General features: G+C 42.9%; 1 protein-coding gene across 1 annotated transcript; it reads left to right on the forward strand.

The window, feature by feature from the left end:
• Positions 1-459: 459 nt before the first annotated feature.
• MYL3 (myosin light chain 3) lies at positions 460-18549 on the forward strand. Its single transcript, XM_085879815.1, has 6 exons — positions 460-480; positions 6340-6483; positions 12121-12294; positions 14831-14908; positions 15194-15234; positions 18220-18549. The coding sequence occupies exons 2-5, from the start codon at positions 6381-6383 to the stop codon at positions 15220-15222; spliced, it is 384 nt and encodes a 127-aa protein (XP_085735941.1). The 5' UTR covers positions 460-480; positions 6340-6380; the 3' UTR covers positions 15223-15234; positions 18220-18549.
• The last annotated feature ends 1254 nt before the right edge of the window (positions 18550-19803 follow it).

Consider the following 19803-nt stretch of genomic DNA (forward strand, 5'->3'; position numbering starts at 1 on the left):
ATTGCCTTGTGCATCGCTGTTCACGAGAGATGAAAAGTTTTAAAACATTGTCTTAAATAATAAAACTGTTCCTAAGTTTAGAAAGTCAAACAAGAAGTAAATAATTTTCCATCGGAGGGAGGTGGACGACGGTGATGGTTTTAACGAGGAAGAAGAAGCCGAAGAACCCACAATGATCGCATGTCTTTTTCTTCGCTTCCAAAAGCTGCCCTCTTCCCTGGCAAACCGCACCCCCTCACCTCACGCCCCGCCCCATCAGGACACGCCCCGCCCAATCAGGACACGCCCCGCCCCATCAGGACACGCCCCGCCCCATCAGGACACGCCCCGCCCAATCAGGACACGCCCCGCCCAATCAGGACACGCCCCGCCCCATCAGGACACGCCCCGCCCATCAGGACACGCCCCACCTCATCAGGACACGCCCCGCTTTATCAGGACACGCCCCGTACGGTCACCGTTGCACTCGCAGACATCATGGTGAGTTTCTCACTCTTAACCCGCTCCGGACACATTCACACTTAACTTGCCGCTAACGTCGCGATGATCTTTTGTCTTGCAGTCGGACTTTTCGGAAGATCACATTGCGGGTAAGCACGGCCCGGGACACAATGGTGCGGACAATGGGCTCGTACACTGTAAAGGGGCTGCGGTGGGAGTTCCGCTATGTACGATCATTGCGATCCGCTTCGTCCGTATTTAACGAGCGAGATCGCACGGATGCCGTGAACCGAGTGACGGGTTCCCTTAACCATCAGCAGCACATCGAGGTTAAACTTTACTAAAATCCCATTTCATGATAAACTTTTCTTTAAACGTTTCATCCCAATATCTTTGCGCCCCCCCCCTCTCCCCCTCTCCCCCTCCCCCTTTATCGGTTAAGGTATTAAAATGTCCTGCACGGTCTCTGCTGTCCTTCGATGGTTGGCTGCAGACCTCGGGCAGGGTGGAGAAGGAGCGAAAGAAAGCGATAAACAAATCCTGTGCTGTGCGTGTGCGTGTGCCGTTGCCCTTATAAGGAGCTGCTTCACTCCACTCCCGCTCTCTGCATTCTTGAAGACTTTCATCGGTGTCTGCCACTTTCATTGGACAGCTATTCTTCCATTGTGACACGCTCCTCCCCTCGCCACCTCACAATTAGGGAGGCTGGACGACCGCTTCAACTTCTACGTTCTTTGGGTTTAATATGTTGATGGCACATGAGGTCGTCGGTATGCCAACCCTGCAGCCCTTTCACTGCAGGTACAAACCTCCATTTAATAACAATATCAGTCTCCCTTTGCGCAAGCAACTTCGACGCAAGACGCGACAACTAGGGCCATGAAAGCGTGCGCAATTATTACCAACCTGTGGTTGTTCTTCTGCGCTCTATCCTTCTTAAAATGCTGAGCGTCAAGCAAGGAAGCAGCACGTACCATTTTAGAAGTCTTCGTGGTATGACTCGTCCAGGGTTCGCACTGAAAAACCTCACAGCCTCAGAGAGGACGCTCCATGACATCACCGAGTCTTTTTTTAATTTATTTTTGAAAAAGGATCCTCCAGTTCACCCTCACCTGTGGTATCTACCAGTGTAACTGTGCATTGGTAGCCCAATGGTTCACGCGGCGGCACGCCACGAGCTTGCCCCACTCACTGTGCCACTCTTATTGTGATGAAGTGCCGGTGTGTTGGGATGATGGTGAGAGTAAGTAGCTCGCGGATTAGGGTAGCGGTGTTGCGCAGGTGAGTCGATACGCGAGTAACGACAGGGGAACGTGATGTTGACCGTAGTTTGATGAGAAAGGTTTGCGCTCTGAGCAATGAGTTGAGAAATGAAATGGCTTCTTGAAATTTGCTCGACTTTGCACACACATGACCTTCGTGAGGGTGCGGTTATTGTTAATGTTATCTGTTACGTCAGCTTGACCCCTTCCACCGGAGGTGAAGGTTGATGGAAACTATGAACATTATTTTGCAGAATCTTTGGATTCTGCCTCAAAGTCTATACCAATGATGTTGCGGATATGCAGTGTAAATATATATACATATATATAATTTTTTTTTTGCTTTTTTTGGCAAAAGATTGATGCTAAATTTCCAAAAATACTCGAGATAAAAAAATTCGATCACAGTGGAGAAAAATTGCAGTCAAGATTTTTCATCGTAAGTTGTTTCATTCGAACTTGTGCACACGCTCTGTTAATAATTATTTAATTAATATCAACTTCTGACGAGTTCATTCACACGAGTGCACGAAAATGCTTAATTCGGTCACGAGGTCTTCTCGACTCACCTCTGATCAGCCTCGTATAAAGCCTGCTGTTGGCCTGACGGTTAAGGTGTTGGACTTAAGATCTTCGACTCTTGAGTTTGAGCTCCTGTCGTGCCGTTAAATACCATCAGGTTGGTTGACTCAGCCTGTCGTCCTTCTGAGGCTGGAAAATTGAGTACGAGCTCACTGGGAATGGAGCACTGCATCAGCGGCACGGCCGTGCTCCCAGCATTGGTGCAACCAGCAGCCACAGGGTGAATACGAAATGATAATAAGGTATTGAGAAGCACCGAAGACTTCTTTGGCCTCGTAGTCAGACATCGCATGACTCTGGGTGACAATATTTCCAAACTTGCCTTTAAAGACAGACGTCATCTTGGCATTGTCTGTTGAACAAAGATTCTTTCTTTGTGGAATTTGGCTTATTGGCATGTTAAGATTGCCGTGGAATGAAGCTTCCTCCAGTTGGTTTGGGTCTCTTATTTCTCCCTTGTAGCTCTGGTTGTGGAATCTCAAGTCATGGACATCGTTGGTGCTTGTGGTATCGTTAAGGCATTCTACCTTTTGCTGTGATTGTTATTTTCTTTCACTGACTGTCCAATGATCTCATCCCTGCACTTTTTTCTGAGTTTCTCCCCTCCTCTTTTCTTCATCCATAACATGGTTGTTCATTAACCAACTGACATCACACAAGGTTATTTGCCTACCTCCACGAATCTAGTCATCCACCAATGTTGGTAAAACCACCTTTCTGTCCACCACTCTCTTTCCCATTGATTACCTCCGTCACCGAAGGTGGACAGAGGTTATGTATTCATCCCTGTTTGCCGGTATGTTTGTGAACAGGATATCTCAAAAGGTTATGGATGGATTCGGATGAAATTTTTATGGACAGTTTCAGTGTGTGACAAGGATGAACTGATTAGATTTTGGTGAAGATTCGGATCTGGATCCGGATCCGGCTGCTAGAATTTTTTTTCGTGATTCATCACCATTGAGAAATCGGGCCAAAACCGAAATACAGTAGGATATCTCAAAAAGTTATGGACGGATTCGGACGAAACTTGTTGAATGAGTTGGGGAGGTAACCAGAACGAGCCGATTCGATTTTGGTTCAGGTCCCGATCCAGCTCCGGCCTATCAGTGGGATACAAAACATAAACTCTTCAGCTTGGCGGAGGTGTGCGCTCCACTGAGTGCTGTTATAGCTTTCTCTTGTTTTCTTTCATCGTACACTCCACAGTATCCAAATCCTCTTGTCAGCAGCCTCATCTTTCACCAGTTTAGTCCATACGTGGGCTGCTTAAAAACTTTATGGGCATCCCTGTGTTTGGTTGGCAGCATGAAGTAGATATCCAAATCCAAAATTGTTCTGCGATCCCAAAAAAAAAAACTCTGAGAAATTGTATTTGCTTGAGAAAATTACTGGTTTAAGTGCTAATCATCTAATGAATATATAAAACTCAATTTGTATTTGTTTCATCGTTTTATATATGCTTCAACAACTAAAAAAACTTCTGAACCAAATCCAACCAAATTTTGCACATTACCTAAGGGTACCCCAAAGGATGGTTTCTGTAAGGGTAGCATATCTGGGTGAGGAGACTCCAATTCTCGATGTAAATGTGTATCGTGTAGTGCCACCCGATGGTATCCACTATTACAAATTTTCTTCTGATATGAAGAAAGTTTAAACGGCTTAACAATATGCATTACGGTGATGTTGAAATCAGAGTGAGAAAAACTCAAAATTTTCACAATGTTTCATTTCACTCATTTTAAGCGGAGGTTCAAACCAAAGTTCCCAACACTGAGCATTGCAGTGAAGCGGAAGTGATTTTTGCTCACGCCTTATATAAGCAACAAGGTTGGTTGATGAAGGTGATGTTTGCTGATTACCTCGGGCAAATTATATCGAGTGAATAGAGCAGAATGTTTGTGAAGTACAACATGTCGTCTTTTGATTAAATCCATCAGCAAAGCGACGGGTACTTTTGTTAGTATCCTCTGTAATTTGAGGGTGTGTTTGCTTGTGAGTTATGAACTCTTAAAACGTGAGACACAATGAGTTGAAAACTGCTGCTTGTGCTTGTGGTGTGCACGGGAGGGTTTTATGTGGTTTAAAAATTCATAGTCTTGGGGTTTTGGGGGGGGCGGGGGGAGATGGGGGTTCCCCAAGATGTTACGATAAAACATGTTGCCGAAGGGTATCCCAAGTATGGTTTTTGTTGGGGGTAGAAATATGGGGGGGGGGTGGAAAACCCAAATTCTCTCTTTGTAAATGTGTGTGCTATAACACCGCTCTCGATTTTGGGTGGGTATTACAAGTCATCCCTTCCATAATTCTGGGGAAATTAACCCGTCTATAGCGACTGGTTATTCGCCAGTCCGACTGTAATTATCCCGTTGGGGGGAAGTAATTGGTTGTGTGCGTGCGCGCCAGTCTGTGGTCAAGGAATAACAATTTAAATTGAACTTCATGTTGTGAACACTAATTTCAATGGAACTATATATTTTTAACATTGTGGAACACGAACCTGCAGTTTAACAGTACGCAAGCTCTGAATTGGGCAAATTGTATGGAATCTTGTCCCAAGTGCACAACGGGGTAAAGCAATTTCTATCGGTCTGTATGCCTGTCTGGCAGTCAAAAGTAATTTTAAATCATTCCAAACAGGAAACTTAAAGTTTTTAGGGGTATCATAAACGACACAAACAAATGGCACGAATATCCAATTTAACATGTTGAATACGGTGGTGTTAAATGCACCAATGGCGGTAAAACTTCTGATTCAGTTTTTCTTTTCCTACAGAGTTTAAAACGTAATTTTATTTCAATTTAATTATTTATTTTGAACACTGTAGAACCCAAATCGACTTCTTTGCACTTCCAAAAACCTTCAGCTTCGCAGTACTTTGGACAAATTGTTCACCGTCTCGACCAATCAAATTTGCCGATCACGCTCTCTCAGGGTTTGGCGAAAATGTCGAGATTCATACAAGATGGCACCGTCCAGCGATGCCATGCCTGAGCTAACTTCAGCCAAATAAAAAGGGAAGGGGTAACTTTCTCAAGGCTGTGTGGGTTAAGGTGTTCTATGAGCTCCGAAGTTCAAGAAGTGTTTGTTTGTGTTTGACTTTATGCATTTCTAAACCGCTGGACAGAACGAGGTGGTTGTACTTGGGATGTGCATGGGAAAGTTGAGGTGATTTCCAAAATTCATAGTTCTGGGGGTTTAGGGTTAGGCGGAGGACCCTTATTCTATGTATCCAGTAATACCTCGCTTAGCACCCAGCATGCTTTCCTGGAAAAGAGCACTAACCGAATGCTTTCTTTATGTGTATATATACAGCATACCATTAGTGTGTGTGTGTGTTGTTTGTTTGTTTGTTTGTTTGTTTGTCGCGCTACTCCTCCGATAGTTCTGGGTTGATTCCATCCAAACTTGATACATCGGATCAGCATGACCCCAATTAATGTATCGGGGTGTTTTTAACTTTGCAAACTTATGCAAGTTTTCTATGTAAACGTGTATCATGTATCGCCGCCTCGAGGTGGGGGAGGGTATTACCAGTCTACCATTTACTGTGCAGTAATCCTGTCCCCACGTTTTCCAGTACAGTGAGCTGTTTTGAATTATAAGTAGGTGGTACGTGTTTGCTTCATGCACATAACCCGGGTTTTTTTTTTTTGCGAATACAGAGAGGTCAGTTGCCTATACACCGCCCAAATAAAGGTATGCGTCAGAAGAACGTCTTGCATGCTTGGAACCAGATCACCTGTAGGGCGGGTACTCTGCTTGTTGTTGTAATGTAAAAAAAAAAAGTATAATGGATGTCTTATTTTATGAATTGATCTGAGTTTGCAACTGATTAGAATTTGTCTTTAAAGTTCTTCTATGTTCCATTAAGACGTGTAACTTCATATTGGTTGCCCTTTTTGTAGCATTTTGGAGATTTGGAAGAGTATGACGGGCGTTTCCTCCAATTGTTTTTGTCTCGTTACTATATTTTGACATACTATGACCACTTCCGGCAACCATTTTACTTGCTTTTGGCTGCAGCAGTTAATTGTGTTTGTGTGACAGAGCTGAGAGAATCGTTTGCTCTCTTCGATCGGACCGGTGATATGAAGATTACATACAGCCAATGTGCTGACGTCATGCGAGCTCTTGGCCAGAACCCAACCAATGCCGAGGTGCTAAAAATTCTGGGGAATCCCAAGGCTGATGGTATGCAATAAAATTTCCAACCTGTCTGTGGAGTTTGATCTCTAATTTTGCAATGTAATCTTCCTTTGGATGTACAGGTATCCCTCGATTTATGAATGCTGAGTTTGTTTTTTCACGATAACAAAACTGACTTTTTATGTTGTTTGATTGACATTCACATTTTTTGCAACAACAAAATTAAATTACTGTACAGGACTTGTGGAGGAAATTTCAAACAGCGCTCCACTCCTTTCGTGAGCCATGTAACAGTCATGTGTATGACGCATCAAGCGTCAGTATACCTTTGTTCGCCATCTTGTGGCTCTCGTTGTGAAGTGCTCCGTCATTTAAAATCGCCATGATCTTGCTCATCTCTCAATATATCTTGCAAGAGACCTTCCTCGAACTCAACTGCTGCTCCAGTGAAACGTTCTCACCAGGCTATAATGTTAGCCATGAAGATGGCCATAATAAAATGTAACGAGATGGGTGAGAAACTCACCTTTTCAAGGTGTATGTACTCAAGCTCGTTCATGTTGAGTACACACACCTTGAAAAGGTTAAGGATTTTGTATTTATTTAGCATTAAGTCGGACTTATTAATGCAAATGTCTTTTTATTTTAGGTTTTTGTTAATGTTATTTGTAACCGCATTTTTTCTTATGTTCGAGTGAAAGAAATGATTTTTTTTTTAGGGAGGCCAACATTTTTGTCAGGAACGCAACCCTTATTTTTTAACTTAAAAATAATGGGAACGAGCATAACCCACTCTCTGCGCGACATGTTGGGGTGGGTGTGTTTGAGAAAGGAACTGATGCAGAGTATCAGTAGTGATTTTACTTCAATGCACTAAGTGGAATACGATTTCACTGTTTCAGAACCATTTTATTTACTTTTTTTTGTACCATGCACCTCGTATGGTCTTTGAGATAATGTAAGCCGAATATCACGTTACTCGAGCGCAGAACAAAGTCGAAAATAGCGCGACACAAAATAATATATAAGATAGTGTTTTTGATTTACGGGTTTTTTTCGGTTTACATTCTGTTCTCCAGGAACACATCCCTTTTGTAAATTGAGGGATACCTGCACAATGTACATGCATCATGTACCTATGTAAATGCAAGTTGCACGATTGTGTCTGAACAGGGTAAACATCATGAGCGCAACAGCAAAAATGCTGAATGATACCTCATTTAAGATCTCTTTGATACAGAGGTCTAAAAAGAATGATATTCACACATTTTTGTGGCAAGGGAGCACACACAGGCAGTGTATTAGGCTCAGTGTCGCTGGTTCGCACCCCTACCAGATGGAAAAACAAATATTTAACCATAAATTATTCCGTCCAAGTATAATTACCTTTTCGGTGATTTCCTTCACTGAGAAACCTTCGCAATCTTAACAGTGAGTGATTATTATGTGTCAAAGGACATTCCTCGCACTCGTGAACTATTCCACACTCCATTGGGACCTAATTCCCTTAAATCAGCCTGGTGGAACTGGTTTATTTTCTTGTATATGTATATAGACAGTGGGCTGCAAAAGTAGGTATATAGTAAGGAAAACAAGTACAGTCCTTACTGTATACCTACTTTTGCAGCCCGTGTGTGTGTGTGTGTGTGTGTGTGTGTGTACATATTGTCACGAATTCGCGCCCGCCGGCGTGCGAGCGTCCACGTAACTCGAATCGCGGCACGTCGCCCACCGGACGGACAATTCTGTCGTGACCCTCTCGGACTAACGCCGGGAACGAGTCACGGGTGGGCCTTTCGGCCTCACCACGATCGTGCCAATCGGCTCCCCGCGTGGGATAGGGTTGTTCGCCAAATTCGACCTACCTAAGTACCCACGCGGAGGGTAGACCGGGCGATCGCACCTCGCCGCAGGTCAACTCCGGACTTGGGCCACTTTAAGCGACCCGTTCCGTACTATCGGGATAACCGAGCGGTGTTATCGTCAACCTCGACGGTTCCGATTAATTATCGGGCGTATTTAGCCCCCTACCAACCCTTTACGTGAAGTAAGATGGAGATTCAATTAAAGAAAAGACGAAGCGAAACGGGAAAAACAGTTCAACATGAGGCACATTTATTCCGCGGCACACGGAAAGCACACATATACAATTACAACAATTATGCACCAAAAGCAATTGCAACAAAAGAAACACAACAATGCAGATCTACTACCGACTACGCGAGCACACGGCAACACTTACACAGTTTTACTTTACAGACGGCGCCGACAACACATATACTCAAAAGCAAAAGAAAAGGGCCACCCTCAACGACAAGGGGGCAGACGGGGCTGTGGGCGCGAGACCGGGTGGAGCCTACCCGTCTTGTGATGAGCCGCAAAATGTGGCGGCGGTGCCCCGACTCCGCGCTCCTCCGCGGGTTTCGTTGGCACTGCTTGGAATGGGGTGGGAACGGGGCCCCCTTTCCGCACTATCTCAGCGCGGGGGGGGGGGAAGGGGGGAATTGTTGATGCTCTGGGGAAAGAGGATAGCTGGCTTGCTTGGGTCCCGCGACGAGCGACTCCACTGCGACCTCGACCGCGTTCCCGGCTTCCCCTCTCTGCAGCTCCCCGACAGACTCCGAACCCCGACAGACTGACTCTCCTCCAGACCCGTCTTGACTGCCGCTGCCACACTTCGCCGCCGCCGCCGCCACATCTCTCCAACTTTCCCGAGCACAAAACTCGACTGAATTCGCCCCGCGCTCGGCGCTTTATAGTACGGCAGGAGAACCCATATGCAAATTTCCGGATCAGGATGAGCTCGGGGGCGGAGCCACGCTCGCCCATTGGACGGAGGAAAAGTGGGCGTGAACCTCCCCTGATCCTCGAATTTGCATATATCGATTCTACTCCGACGCGCCTGGAGGCGGGGCCAAATCGCCCCACGCTTGCTGATAGGATGGATCAGAAGTGGGCGTGTATCATTCCTGATCCGACTTCTCCTCGGAAAGGCCGCTTTTTGCACCCGAGGCTCGGCGCGCGTCCCTCACGAGGCCAGGACAGCCTGACGCTCGGCGCCCACAAGCGGTGCGGGAATGGCCGCAGAAGGAGAGGCGAAGGTGGTGGAGGGTCTAAAGTGGCGGTCCCTGGCCACGGTGATGCTTGGAATGGCGGTGATGCGATGGTTGCAGGATGGTGTGCTGTGAAGGTAAAGGTCGTGGCTGTTGGCGTTGTTGTTGTGAAGCGGCGTTGCGGTTGGTGGTTGTTGTGTGATGGCGGTTGAGACGTGGTTGGCTCAAAATAAAGATAGAACAGAAAAACGGCGATCTTAAAGGGTCGCAGCCCGAATGAATGACATTTATTCCCTCTAAACAACGGGTTTGGGGATAACTACACATGTACTTACAGATATATCTCACCTACGGGACCTGAATGGTGGTTTGCGAATTTCCTCAACCACAACAATATATACAGTATATTTAACCTCCGCCATCGAAGATGGACAGAGGTTACAGTTTTCACTTGTCTGTTTGTTTGTTTGTTTGTTTGTTTGTTTGTTTGTGAACAGTATTACGGAAAAACTCCTGGATGGATTTCAACGAAACTTGGTGGGGGGATTAGGCATGGTCCAAGGATCATGCCATTAGATTTTGGACTTGGTCCAAAGTCCAATATGGCCGCTATGGCGCTTCTACATGTTTTAAGTGATTTCCAACCAAAAAAAAAAAAATTGTTACAGAAAAAAAAAAAAATTGCAACTTTTTTCAAAAAAATTTCGATTTCATTTGAAAAATAATTAATGTTTTTTTTTTTTTTGCATTTCTACATTTTAAGTGATTTCCAACCCCCCCCCCCAAAAAAAAAAAATTGTTAGAGAAAAAAAAAACAAATTTTGCACCTTTTTTTTTTTTCCAAAAAATTTTGATTTTTTTTTTTTTTTTTTTTTTTTGGCATTTCTCCATGTGTGTCGATCTAGTTTAGTTTATTCAATCGTGGTTCAGTCGAGTCTGATCCGTTTTGACCTACAATGAATAGGATATCAGGTTCACTTAAGTGACCCAGCAGTATTGGCGGCGGAGGTTTTGCACTCTACCGAGTGCTCCCCCTCTAGTTATACATATTTTTATATAGATATACGTATATATATATATATATATATATATATATATATATATATATGTAGATGTATATTGGACAGCCAAGTCATAGCACTGTCTGTTAGGTGGATTTCCCCAAATCCTTCATCAAATCTCCAGATGTATTACTCATTCACATTGGGATGAATTGTCTGATCTGGGTGACCACAGTCACATGCTGGGCTGTCTTTGAAATTCCATTTGTGGAGGTGGAGTGATGTCCTTGCATGGTGAGTACGGATCGTGTTGAGCACAGACCACTGTTTCCGGGGAGGTCAAAATCTGGAAGCTCTTCTGTCTGATCACTCACCAGTTCTTTCAGCGCACATCAGGGGTGCGGTATTGGACGGGACTGGACGTCACTGCACGTGTGTTTATTTCAGTGTACGGCTGATTATCCGCATCAGTGTTTTCAGGACAGTGTGCAAGTGTGGCTGCTCTCTTCCCAAACATGAGGACACAAGAGCAAGTCTCACAGTGTGAAGAGTGTGTGCACTTGATCCCCATCTGGTGTCCGCTAGATTCCGGATGATGTTTATCCTGCTCTTGATCTTTTCTGTGACCCATTTTAGGTGTTTGCGGAATGTGAGGCTGCGATTACGGGCGATTCCAAAGTACTTGGGGAACAGTTCGTTCTTGACTGGTGTGCCACAAAAGGAAATCTGGAGTGTGCTGTTAGCTATTCGGTTGCTGAGATGGAAAGCAGTAGCTGCAGTCTTAATTCGGTTTGGGCAGAGGTGCCAGTTGATGAATCATTGTTCTATTACCTTTAAGTCATAAGACAGGGTACCGCTGAGATCTTCGAGGTTGATTACTTGGGTAGCAAGGGCAACATCATCTGCATTGGCAAACTTTCTAGAGGTGGTACAAGGCATGTCGCTCACATGTATGTTGAAGAGGATTGGAGCTAAGACAGACCCTTGGGGAAGATCATCATTCAGAGTCTTTATGAGTTTGTTTGCTCTCCAAGTGAAACCCTATATCTTACATTGCTCAGCATAGAATAAAGGACACACATTGTGGTTTGGTACTGGAAAAGTCTGGCAGCTTTCAGCAGAAAACCATGTCACCATACCGTATCATCGACTGATGATAGGTCAATTAATTCAACACCTGTCTTGAGCACGCGTTGGTAGCCAGCCTCAATGTTGATGGTAAGTGCATGTACTACTTGATCAGCACAGCTTCTACCAGGTCTAAAATCATCTTGTTCCTTGGAAAGGTTGGGCTCCACCAGTGGAGAGAGCCTGGCCAGAAGGACATGTTCAAACAACTTGTATGTCATACGTAGCAGAGATATGGGCCGAAGCTCGATGGGTCAGCATCAGGTTTCCCTGGCTTAAGGTCTCCATGCTGCAATATGAAGGTCACAATACAATAAAATAAAATATAACTTTGATGCTTTGTTGAGGAATTCCCCCCCCTCCCCAAAGGCATAAATAGTCAAACACTGAGCATGAAATTCCCTGAAATGAGTCATCTTGTTGCCTCACTTGGAACTGTGTACAGATAAGTTTGGTAGCAATAATTTCAACAACAATTTGTGTTTTTCAACGTTTTTCAGATTTTCATCGGAAGACCTTGGATTTTGAGCAGTTCCTGCCAATGCTGCAGACCATTGCCAAGTCCAAGGACCAAGGCACATTTGAAGATTTTGTTGAGGGCCTACGGGTGTTTGATAAAGATGGAAATGGTACAGTGATGGGTGCTGAGCTCCGCCATGTTCTCACTACCCTTGGTACGTCCAACAAATATCTTAAACAGAAATGCTAAAGTATTATTTAGAGTTCCATCCTTTCCTCCTTGAAAAGGCAGCGTAAGGAAAGCAGGAGAGACCACTCCAATGGTTAAATTCAGTTTGATTTACTTCTTACAATGCTCTTTTCATTTTAAATAAAATATCACTGCTTTACAAAGAGAAGGGAATGTTTTTTTTTTTTAAATGGCACTAACAAGGGGAGATTAAATTCAGAAAAAGCAACCGAAAAATGACCAGACTTTAACTTCTATGAAAAAATTGACTGATGAGGCACTGCAGGTTTTAAAAAAAGTTGATTTGCATCATGTCTTGATCACCGAAAGTGTTCATCCTGGTGTGGAGAATAACCAGAAAGGTTTTCACTGTTGGACCTTTTATGGGGGACGTAAGACATAAGATGCTGTTTGTCAGATGTATAGATCGGAACCAATTTCTGTATTGTTTCAAAGGAAATTAACAGGAGCTTAAAATCTCTGATGTTCACGTACGAGAAGCGAGCGAATTGATCTTGAGAGTCGGAATGATGTGATCAATGATGCCTGAACCACAAGCCAAGGTGTTGCATTCTGCACGAGTTGTCGGTTTTTGAGGTTTCTGAGTTGTTACAGTAGTCCAAACATGATGTTCTGAAAGTGTGAATCAAAGTTTCAGTTTTCTTTTGGTTTTGTCGTGGGCGGATTTGGAGAATATTGTGCAAATGGAAGATAATAGAGTTGCACATGTTAGCAATGTGTCGACTAAAATGAAGAGTTGGGTCCATTATGATATTTAAGTTGGAGAACAAAACGGCAATGATCAGGTGATGATCTCCAAGTTTCACGATCTCTGACGTTGAAGCTTTGAAAGGACTGATGCACGTAAGAGCCAAGGATAAGCATGTTATTCGCGGTAACATTAACTTTAAGAAAAGTATCGGACATTCATTTTTACTCTCCTGGACTTTAGTCAGGCGAGCTTATGTGATGGAGCAGTGTCCGTAGGTGAGTGAGTGAGTCAGTCAGTCAGTCCATAAGCATTTCAGTCATTACCGCTTGAACCAAACACATGATTTTGATGAGACTTGGCTGCAAGTTTTATATCTGATGCCTAACAAAGGTGTATGAACCACATCAAAATCTGTTCTCATTTAGGAGGTATACGGGGGGGGGGGGATTGAATCCCCCAAAATATGTCTTTGCTCTCTTCTCTGAATTACACACAATTTTAATGAAACTTGATCACAACTTTTGTCATCCGTGATGTACCAAAATTTGTTCACGACATAAAAAAAAAAAAATCAGGGTCGAAGGAGGTCTGTGGTGGGTTTGAGTGACTGTTGCTCCTGATCCAGGTGAGCTTCAGGATGTGCGGTCCTATTTTTGAGTTTAAGTGCGATGCAATTTCAGTGTTGTGGAAGACCACACCATCAGGTTTAATGGAGAGGCAGATTATCTGCGCAACAATGAAAATCCAAATTTGGTAAAATTGTACTATGCAGATAAAGAGAATAAAACTGTACCAAGAACAAATGGATCATTGGGTCAAATAAATAACCAGCAATATTTACTTTGAATATACAATTTGTCGATAAGATTTGAGCCATTCGAGAGCAGGCTCGGTAATACATGAACAATCATAAGAATTAATGTTGTCGCTGATCCTTGGTCTGTATTGTACAGAATATCCTTGTTAACCCTCAGGGGAATGGTTGGTAACCTGTGTAACTTTTAAAACCAGATTAAAAGTTCTTCTTAAAGACAATGCTGGTACAAATGTTGTAGCAACTTTTTGGCAACAATGCATTCAAGAATCATACAGATGAAAGGGATGAGAGAAGATTTTTTGAATTGATTATTCAAACTACGATTTCACCTTTCCTATAGTTTCACCACGTGAGATTCATTACATGCCCATTCACTGTCACAAATGATGGTTCAATCAATAACATTTTTTGCCTCATCATAAATTTATCTTCACTTCTGAAACATAATTAAATACACAGAATAAATCGATAATTTTTTTTTTAAAGATTTATAGTGTCAAAGCATCCTTTGTATTCAAACAACTCCTGCAAAGGCTCTTCAAGCTGGTTGTTTGTATACAAAGTTCATTTACCATGGAAGGTAAGCTGAAAGCACACGAGACATGCACACGATGGACCTGTAAATATCTGGGAAAATGTTCCATGCTGATTATGATGCACTAGATAAAGTGCTGACAAGTTGAGAGAGATACGGTGCGCAGCCATTTGTAATAAATATATTGAGACTGCATTATCAGGTGAGGTTTGGTTGAACAGAGTGTGCTCATATCATATCTACCTTGCACTCCAATGGCTAAGTAAACAGCTATCCATGTTCACAATTGATGAAAAGTAGAGCACTATACTAATCTCAGAATTCAAAAATGTCTTGGTGGGATGGCACTTCTTTGTTTTGCCTTTTCGTGCGTCATTGTGAATTCCTTTTTCGGAAATGACATTCATGAGAGTTCATCATTTTTATGTGTTCTTCTTTTCCTGGAATGGTCTATTCAGGTGAGAAGTTGACTGAGGATGAAGTGGAAACGTTGCTGGCTGGACATGAGGACACCAACGGCTGCATTAATTATGAAGGTACAGTAACCTGTGTGGAGCCAAAAGCTCTTTACTCAATTCCCACAGTGTTGGAAGGAGGAGTGGGGGAGGTGGATTCTGTGGGCAGGCAGGTGTTCTCCCCCCATTTGTTGCTGTAGGGATGTTTGTATAAATGCTTCAACTCCAGTTTAATTGTCAGAGAATCGAAATATGAACGTGCACTGTAACCCAGAAGCTTTTGCATTCGCTGAACTATTAATGTCATCATGTTTCATTCCCAACTCCCCATCTTCTAATTACTTGATTATTCTTTCTTTTTGGCAGCTTTTATCAGGCACATCATGGCTGGTTGATTGTGCGTGCCAGTGAGTAGTTATTTTTGACATTTCTTTAATACAAGTGGGCATTGTCCAGAAAAAAAAATGCAAGAACTTTCAAGCGGGAAGTTTGGCGAAGCGTGCTCTTTTTATTTATTTATTTTTTTTCTTGCACACATTTTACTTCATTAATTAAAAATAAGTCCATTTTGTTCGCAAACAGCCACACCATTTGCCCCATCATGCCAACCGGACCTGCAGGTTTCTTATTCGTGGCAGAAAATGTTTGTTTTGCTCGTTCTTTTTTTCTCTTCTCTTCATGTTAACCAAAATGATGCCGGGCTGTGGATTTAAACGACATGGTAGTCTGCCTGTTATTTATTTATTTTTAGGTTTGTAAGTTCTCAATAAAAAAATTTGTTGTTGGGGAAATGTATGCATTGTATTTATTCATGCAGATTAACGATATTTTTCTTCTGACACGTTGAAGGTGAGTCTCATACAGGTGCTTGATAAAGAGGAATTTAACTCGGCTGATGTGTAAATGGTGTCATGGAAAGGATTAAGTATGGTTTGTTGGCTCTCTCCTTTTCGGATATTAAATAGCAAACGCACTCTGTTGTACTTGTGGTGCACAATGAATTGCTTTCTTATCATGCTTTCCCAGGAGGTTCTCATGAATGAGACGACGAAAATCGTCTCATTCAGGAGAACCTCCTCATGAATGAGACGGATAGCGGCTAAGGAGGTTCTCAAAAGCTCTACAGAGGATGAAATACAACTTCACAATGAAAATTAGGTGACAGAAGGATGAGATACAAAAATAGAACATGACATGTGAACTTGAAAAAAAATTTCATGACAGCATTCCCTGACTTCAATAGACTCGCTCTTTTTGTGCTCATGCATGATGGTGAAAATGCTGTCTGAAGGAATTCAAAGTTCAAAAATCCGGCCGCTCGGGGATATGGAGGTTTGAATAGCTGCCGGAATACCGGCCGCTCGGGTAAATGGAGGGTTGAATAGCTGCCTGTAAACCGGCCGCTCGGGTATATGAAAGTTTGAATAGTTGCTGGTAAACCATCCGCCAGGGTTCAAAGGGTTAATGTACCAATCTTCCATGACTAATGCCTTGACTTGTGCAATCGTTTTTTGGCCATTTGCATCTGTTGGTCATCCAAACATTGGGTCATCTTCAAGGGACTTGCAGCCATGCTCAATCATCCTCCCATTTGGTGACTCCAATGAAAGGTCCACTTTCACCATGTATGATTATCATGTGTTTGTGGATTTCTTTAGAGTTCTTTAGTGCTGGAACCTACATTGAATAATTTCAAAACACCTCAATGTTCAATTTTAGGAAGATCTCTCTCTCTCTCTCTCTCTCTCTCTCTCTCTCTCTCTCTCTCTCTCTCTCTCTCTCTCTCTCTCTCTCTCTCTCTCTCTCTCTCTTTCTCTTTCTCTTTCTCTTTCTCTTTCTCTTTCTCTTTCTCTTTCTCTCTCTCTCTCTCTCTCTCTCTCTCTCTCTCTTCCCTTCCTCTTCCTCTTCCTCTTCCTCTTCCTCTTCCTCTTCCTCTTCCTCTTCCTCTTCCTCTTCCTCTTCCTCTTCCTCTTCCTCTTCCTCTTCCTCTTCCTCTTCCTCGTCCTCTTCCTCTTCCTCTTCCTCTTCCTCTTCCTCTTCCTCTTCCTCTTCCTCTTCCTCTTCCTCTTCCTCTTCCTCTTCCTCTTCCTCTTCCTCTTCCTCTTCCTCTTCCTCTTCCTCTTCCTCTTCCTCTTCCTCTTCCTCTTCCTCTTCCTCTTCCTCTTCCTCTTCCTCTTCCTCTTCCTCTTCCTCTTCCTCTTCCTCTTCCTCTTCCTCTTCCTCTTCCTCTTCCTCTTCCTCTTCCTCTTCCTCTTCCTCTTCCTCTTCCTCTTCCTCTTCCTCTTCCTCTTCCTCTTCCTCTTCCTCTTCCTCTTCCTCTTCCTCTTCCTCTTCCTCTTCCTCTTCCTCTTCCTCTTCCTCTTCCTCTTCCTCTTCCTCTTCCTCTTCCTCTTCCTCTTCCTCTTCCTCTTCCTCTTCCTCTTCCTCTTCCTCTTCCTCTTCCTCTTCCTCTTCCTCTTCCTCTTCCTCTTCCTCTTCCTCTTCCTCTTCCTCTTCCTCTTCCTCTTCCTCTTCCTCTTCCTCTTCCTCTTCCTCTTCCTCTTCCTCTTCCTCTTCCTCTTCCTCTTCCTCTTCCTCTTCCTCTTCCTCTTCCTCTTCCTCTTCCTCTTCCTCTTCCTCTTCCTCTTCCTCTTCCTCTTCCTCTTCCTCTTCCTCTTCCTCTTCCTCTTCCTCTTCCTCTTCCTCTTCCTCTTCCTCTTCCTCTTCCTCTTCCTCTTCCTCTTCCTCTTCCTCTTCCTCTTCCTCTTCCTCTTCCTCTTCCTCTTCCTCTTCCTCTTCCTCTTCCTCTTCCTCTTCCTCTTCCTCTTCCTCTTCCTCTTCCTCTTCCTCTTCCTCTTTTTTTTTTTTTTTTTTTTTTTTTTTTTTGTTTTTTCTTTCTTTCTTTCTTTCTTTCTTTCTTTCTTTCTTTCTTTCTTTCTTTCTTTCTTTCTTTCTTTTTTTCTTTCTTTCTTTCTTTCTTTCTTTCTTTCTTTTTTTTTTTTTTCCAAAACAAATGCGATATTTAACGTCCACCAACAAATGCGAGCAGACGTGGTCCCAGATATCCTCCTTTTAAGGGACGGAACACTTTATGAAGCAATGTTCTGTCTGCAAAGCACTATTCTAACAGTTTTCCAGTCGGGTTGAGATTCAAACCCAGACCAGACAACTTCATGACAAATGTGCTCCCTCTGTGACATCTTGCCATACAACACAATCGAATACTTTGCATGTAATTCCAAATATATTTTTTTAAAGTGGGTGATTTGATTTTTAGACACGAACCCTGCTGACCAAACTGTTCAAAAATGTGCGCACAAGTGTCAGATTAATGTGGTGTATGAATCTTATTATAATCGTTATTTTTTATTGCTATTTCACCCATTGTTGAAATTTAATCTTTCCTTTTCTAGATGGTGAAGGTGCAGAAGCTCTGAAGGCCGTGGATGATGCCTTTTGTGTTCGACCAAATGAAATCTTTCCAAAAAGCATTCCTCCCCATCCTCATTCCAACTTGATTTGGTGTTTTGTCATTCCAAAATCCCACTTATTGCCAACATTCCTGCTTTGTTTTGAAGTTGAGTACAGGCAATGCTTTAGTTATTACAAGTAGCTCTGCTTTGAGGATTTTGGTTGGATTGATGCAGAGGAACATTTTCTTTTCATTCGCTTGATTTAGTTTGCGCTCAAGCTGTATTGCACTTTATATACTTGCAAACAATAAACTGGTGCTTTGACTTTAACGTGTGTGTGTGTGTTCGTGCGTTCGAGTTCCCCATAGCTGTGACTTGGCCTTTCATGGAATTTTCAAATGTTTGACTTTCTAATTTACTAGTGGGGTATGCTTACACATTGTAAGCAATATAGAATTGTCTTGGGACACGCATTTGCATTTGTTTTTTTTATTTATATATTTTAATTAATTGATTTTCATTTCTTTATAGTTTTGTTTAAAGATGCTTTCCAATGTTTTTTTGGTTGTTTTTTTTTTCAATGTCCGTCGGCATGCAAAATTACCTTGCTTTCCCATTGTCTCAGGTCGCTCACCTGCATTTATTTATTTTCATTTAATTATATTTTCATTGAAGCATGCTTTCCACTGGTTCTGTTATTTTTTTTTTCCTGCTGTATCAGCTTCGATGTTCATCGGCATGCGAAATTACCCTGCTTTCCCATTACAAGGAATAAGAAGGAAATCCAACACCGGTGGAGGCCATTCAACCCATCATGCCTGCGCGAACACCCCACCAACCCATCTACACAAGATCCAAGGAAGAAAATGCAAAAAATGTTTTTAATGAATGAAATTATTTTGTTTTTTTTTTGTTGTTGTTTTGTTTTTGTTTGTTTGTTTTGTAGTTTATGTATTTATTTTTTTTCCTTTTCTTCCCCTCAGGGGAGGGGGCATGGGCTTGGTTAAAAACGCACAACATCAACCACACAACCCACCTTGACAAGTGTGACCACTTCTCATTTTCATAAATGCCAAGGTGAGCCAATGAAAAAAGCCAAGAATTCACAAGGTTTCGGAAAATCAATGTTAATAGAAAACCTCTCGAAAACAAAGACGCCAAGGTGAACAACGAATAGCCAAGATCTTGTGAAAAAAGCCAAGGAGTGGTCACACTGCCACCAACAGCATTCTGTACACATGTACACAATCTCCCTACCCAAAAGTCTTATCAACATCCCCAGACCCCTCTATCTCCATAACTTCCAGGTACCTATCTAATCATAATTTAAACTTGTACACTTTTTCTGCTGCCACTACATTTCCTACACCAGCGTCCAGAGCAGTCAGGCTTTACACCAAAGAGGTCAACGATTGACCATATCCTTTCTCTTCGTGGCCTCACCGAACACAGATGAGAGTTTCGGCAGGTGCTGCTTGCAGCCTATGTTGATCTCTGTAAAGCGTTTGATTCAGTGAATCGGGATGCCCTCTGGAGGATTCTTGGTCTTCGTGGGGTGCCACAAAAACTGATCGATCTGATGTC

The sequence above is a fragment of the Eptatretus burgeri genome, chromosome 4 (genome assembly GCF_056783735.1).
Source record: "Eptatretus burgeri isolate ZD-2024b chromosome 4, Ebu_testis_v1, whole genome shotgun sequence".
Taxonomy (NCBI): domain Eukaryota; kingdom Metazoa; phylum Chordata; class Myxini; order Myxiniformes; family Myxinidae; genus Eptatretus; species Eptatretus burgeri.

Coding starts and splice junctions, on each gene's coding strand:
- MYL3 (XM_085879815.1), top strand. CDS start 6,381: ATGAAGATTACATACAGCCAATGTGCTGACGTCATGCGAGCTCTTGGC. Junction 12,295..14,830: donor CCATGTTCTCACTACCCTTG/GTACGTCCAACA, acceptor TGGTCTATTCAG/GTGAGAAGTTGACTGAGGAT. Junction 14,909..15,193: donor CGGCTGCATTAATTATGAAG/GTACAGTAACCT, acceptor TCTTTTTGGCAG/CTTTTATCAGGCACATCATG.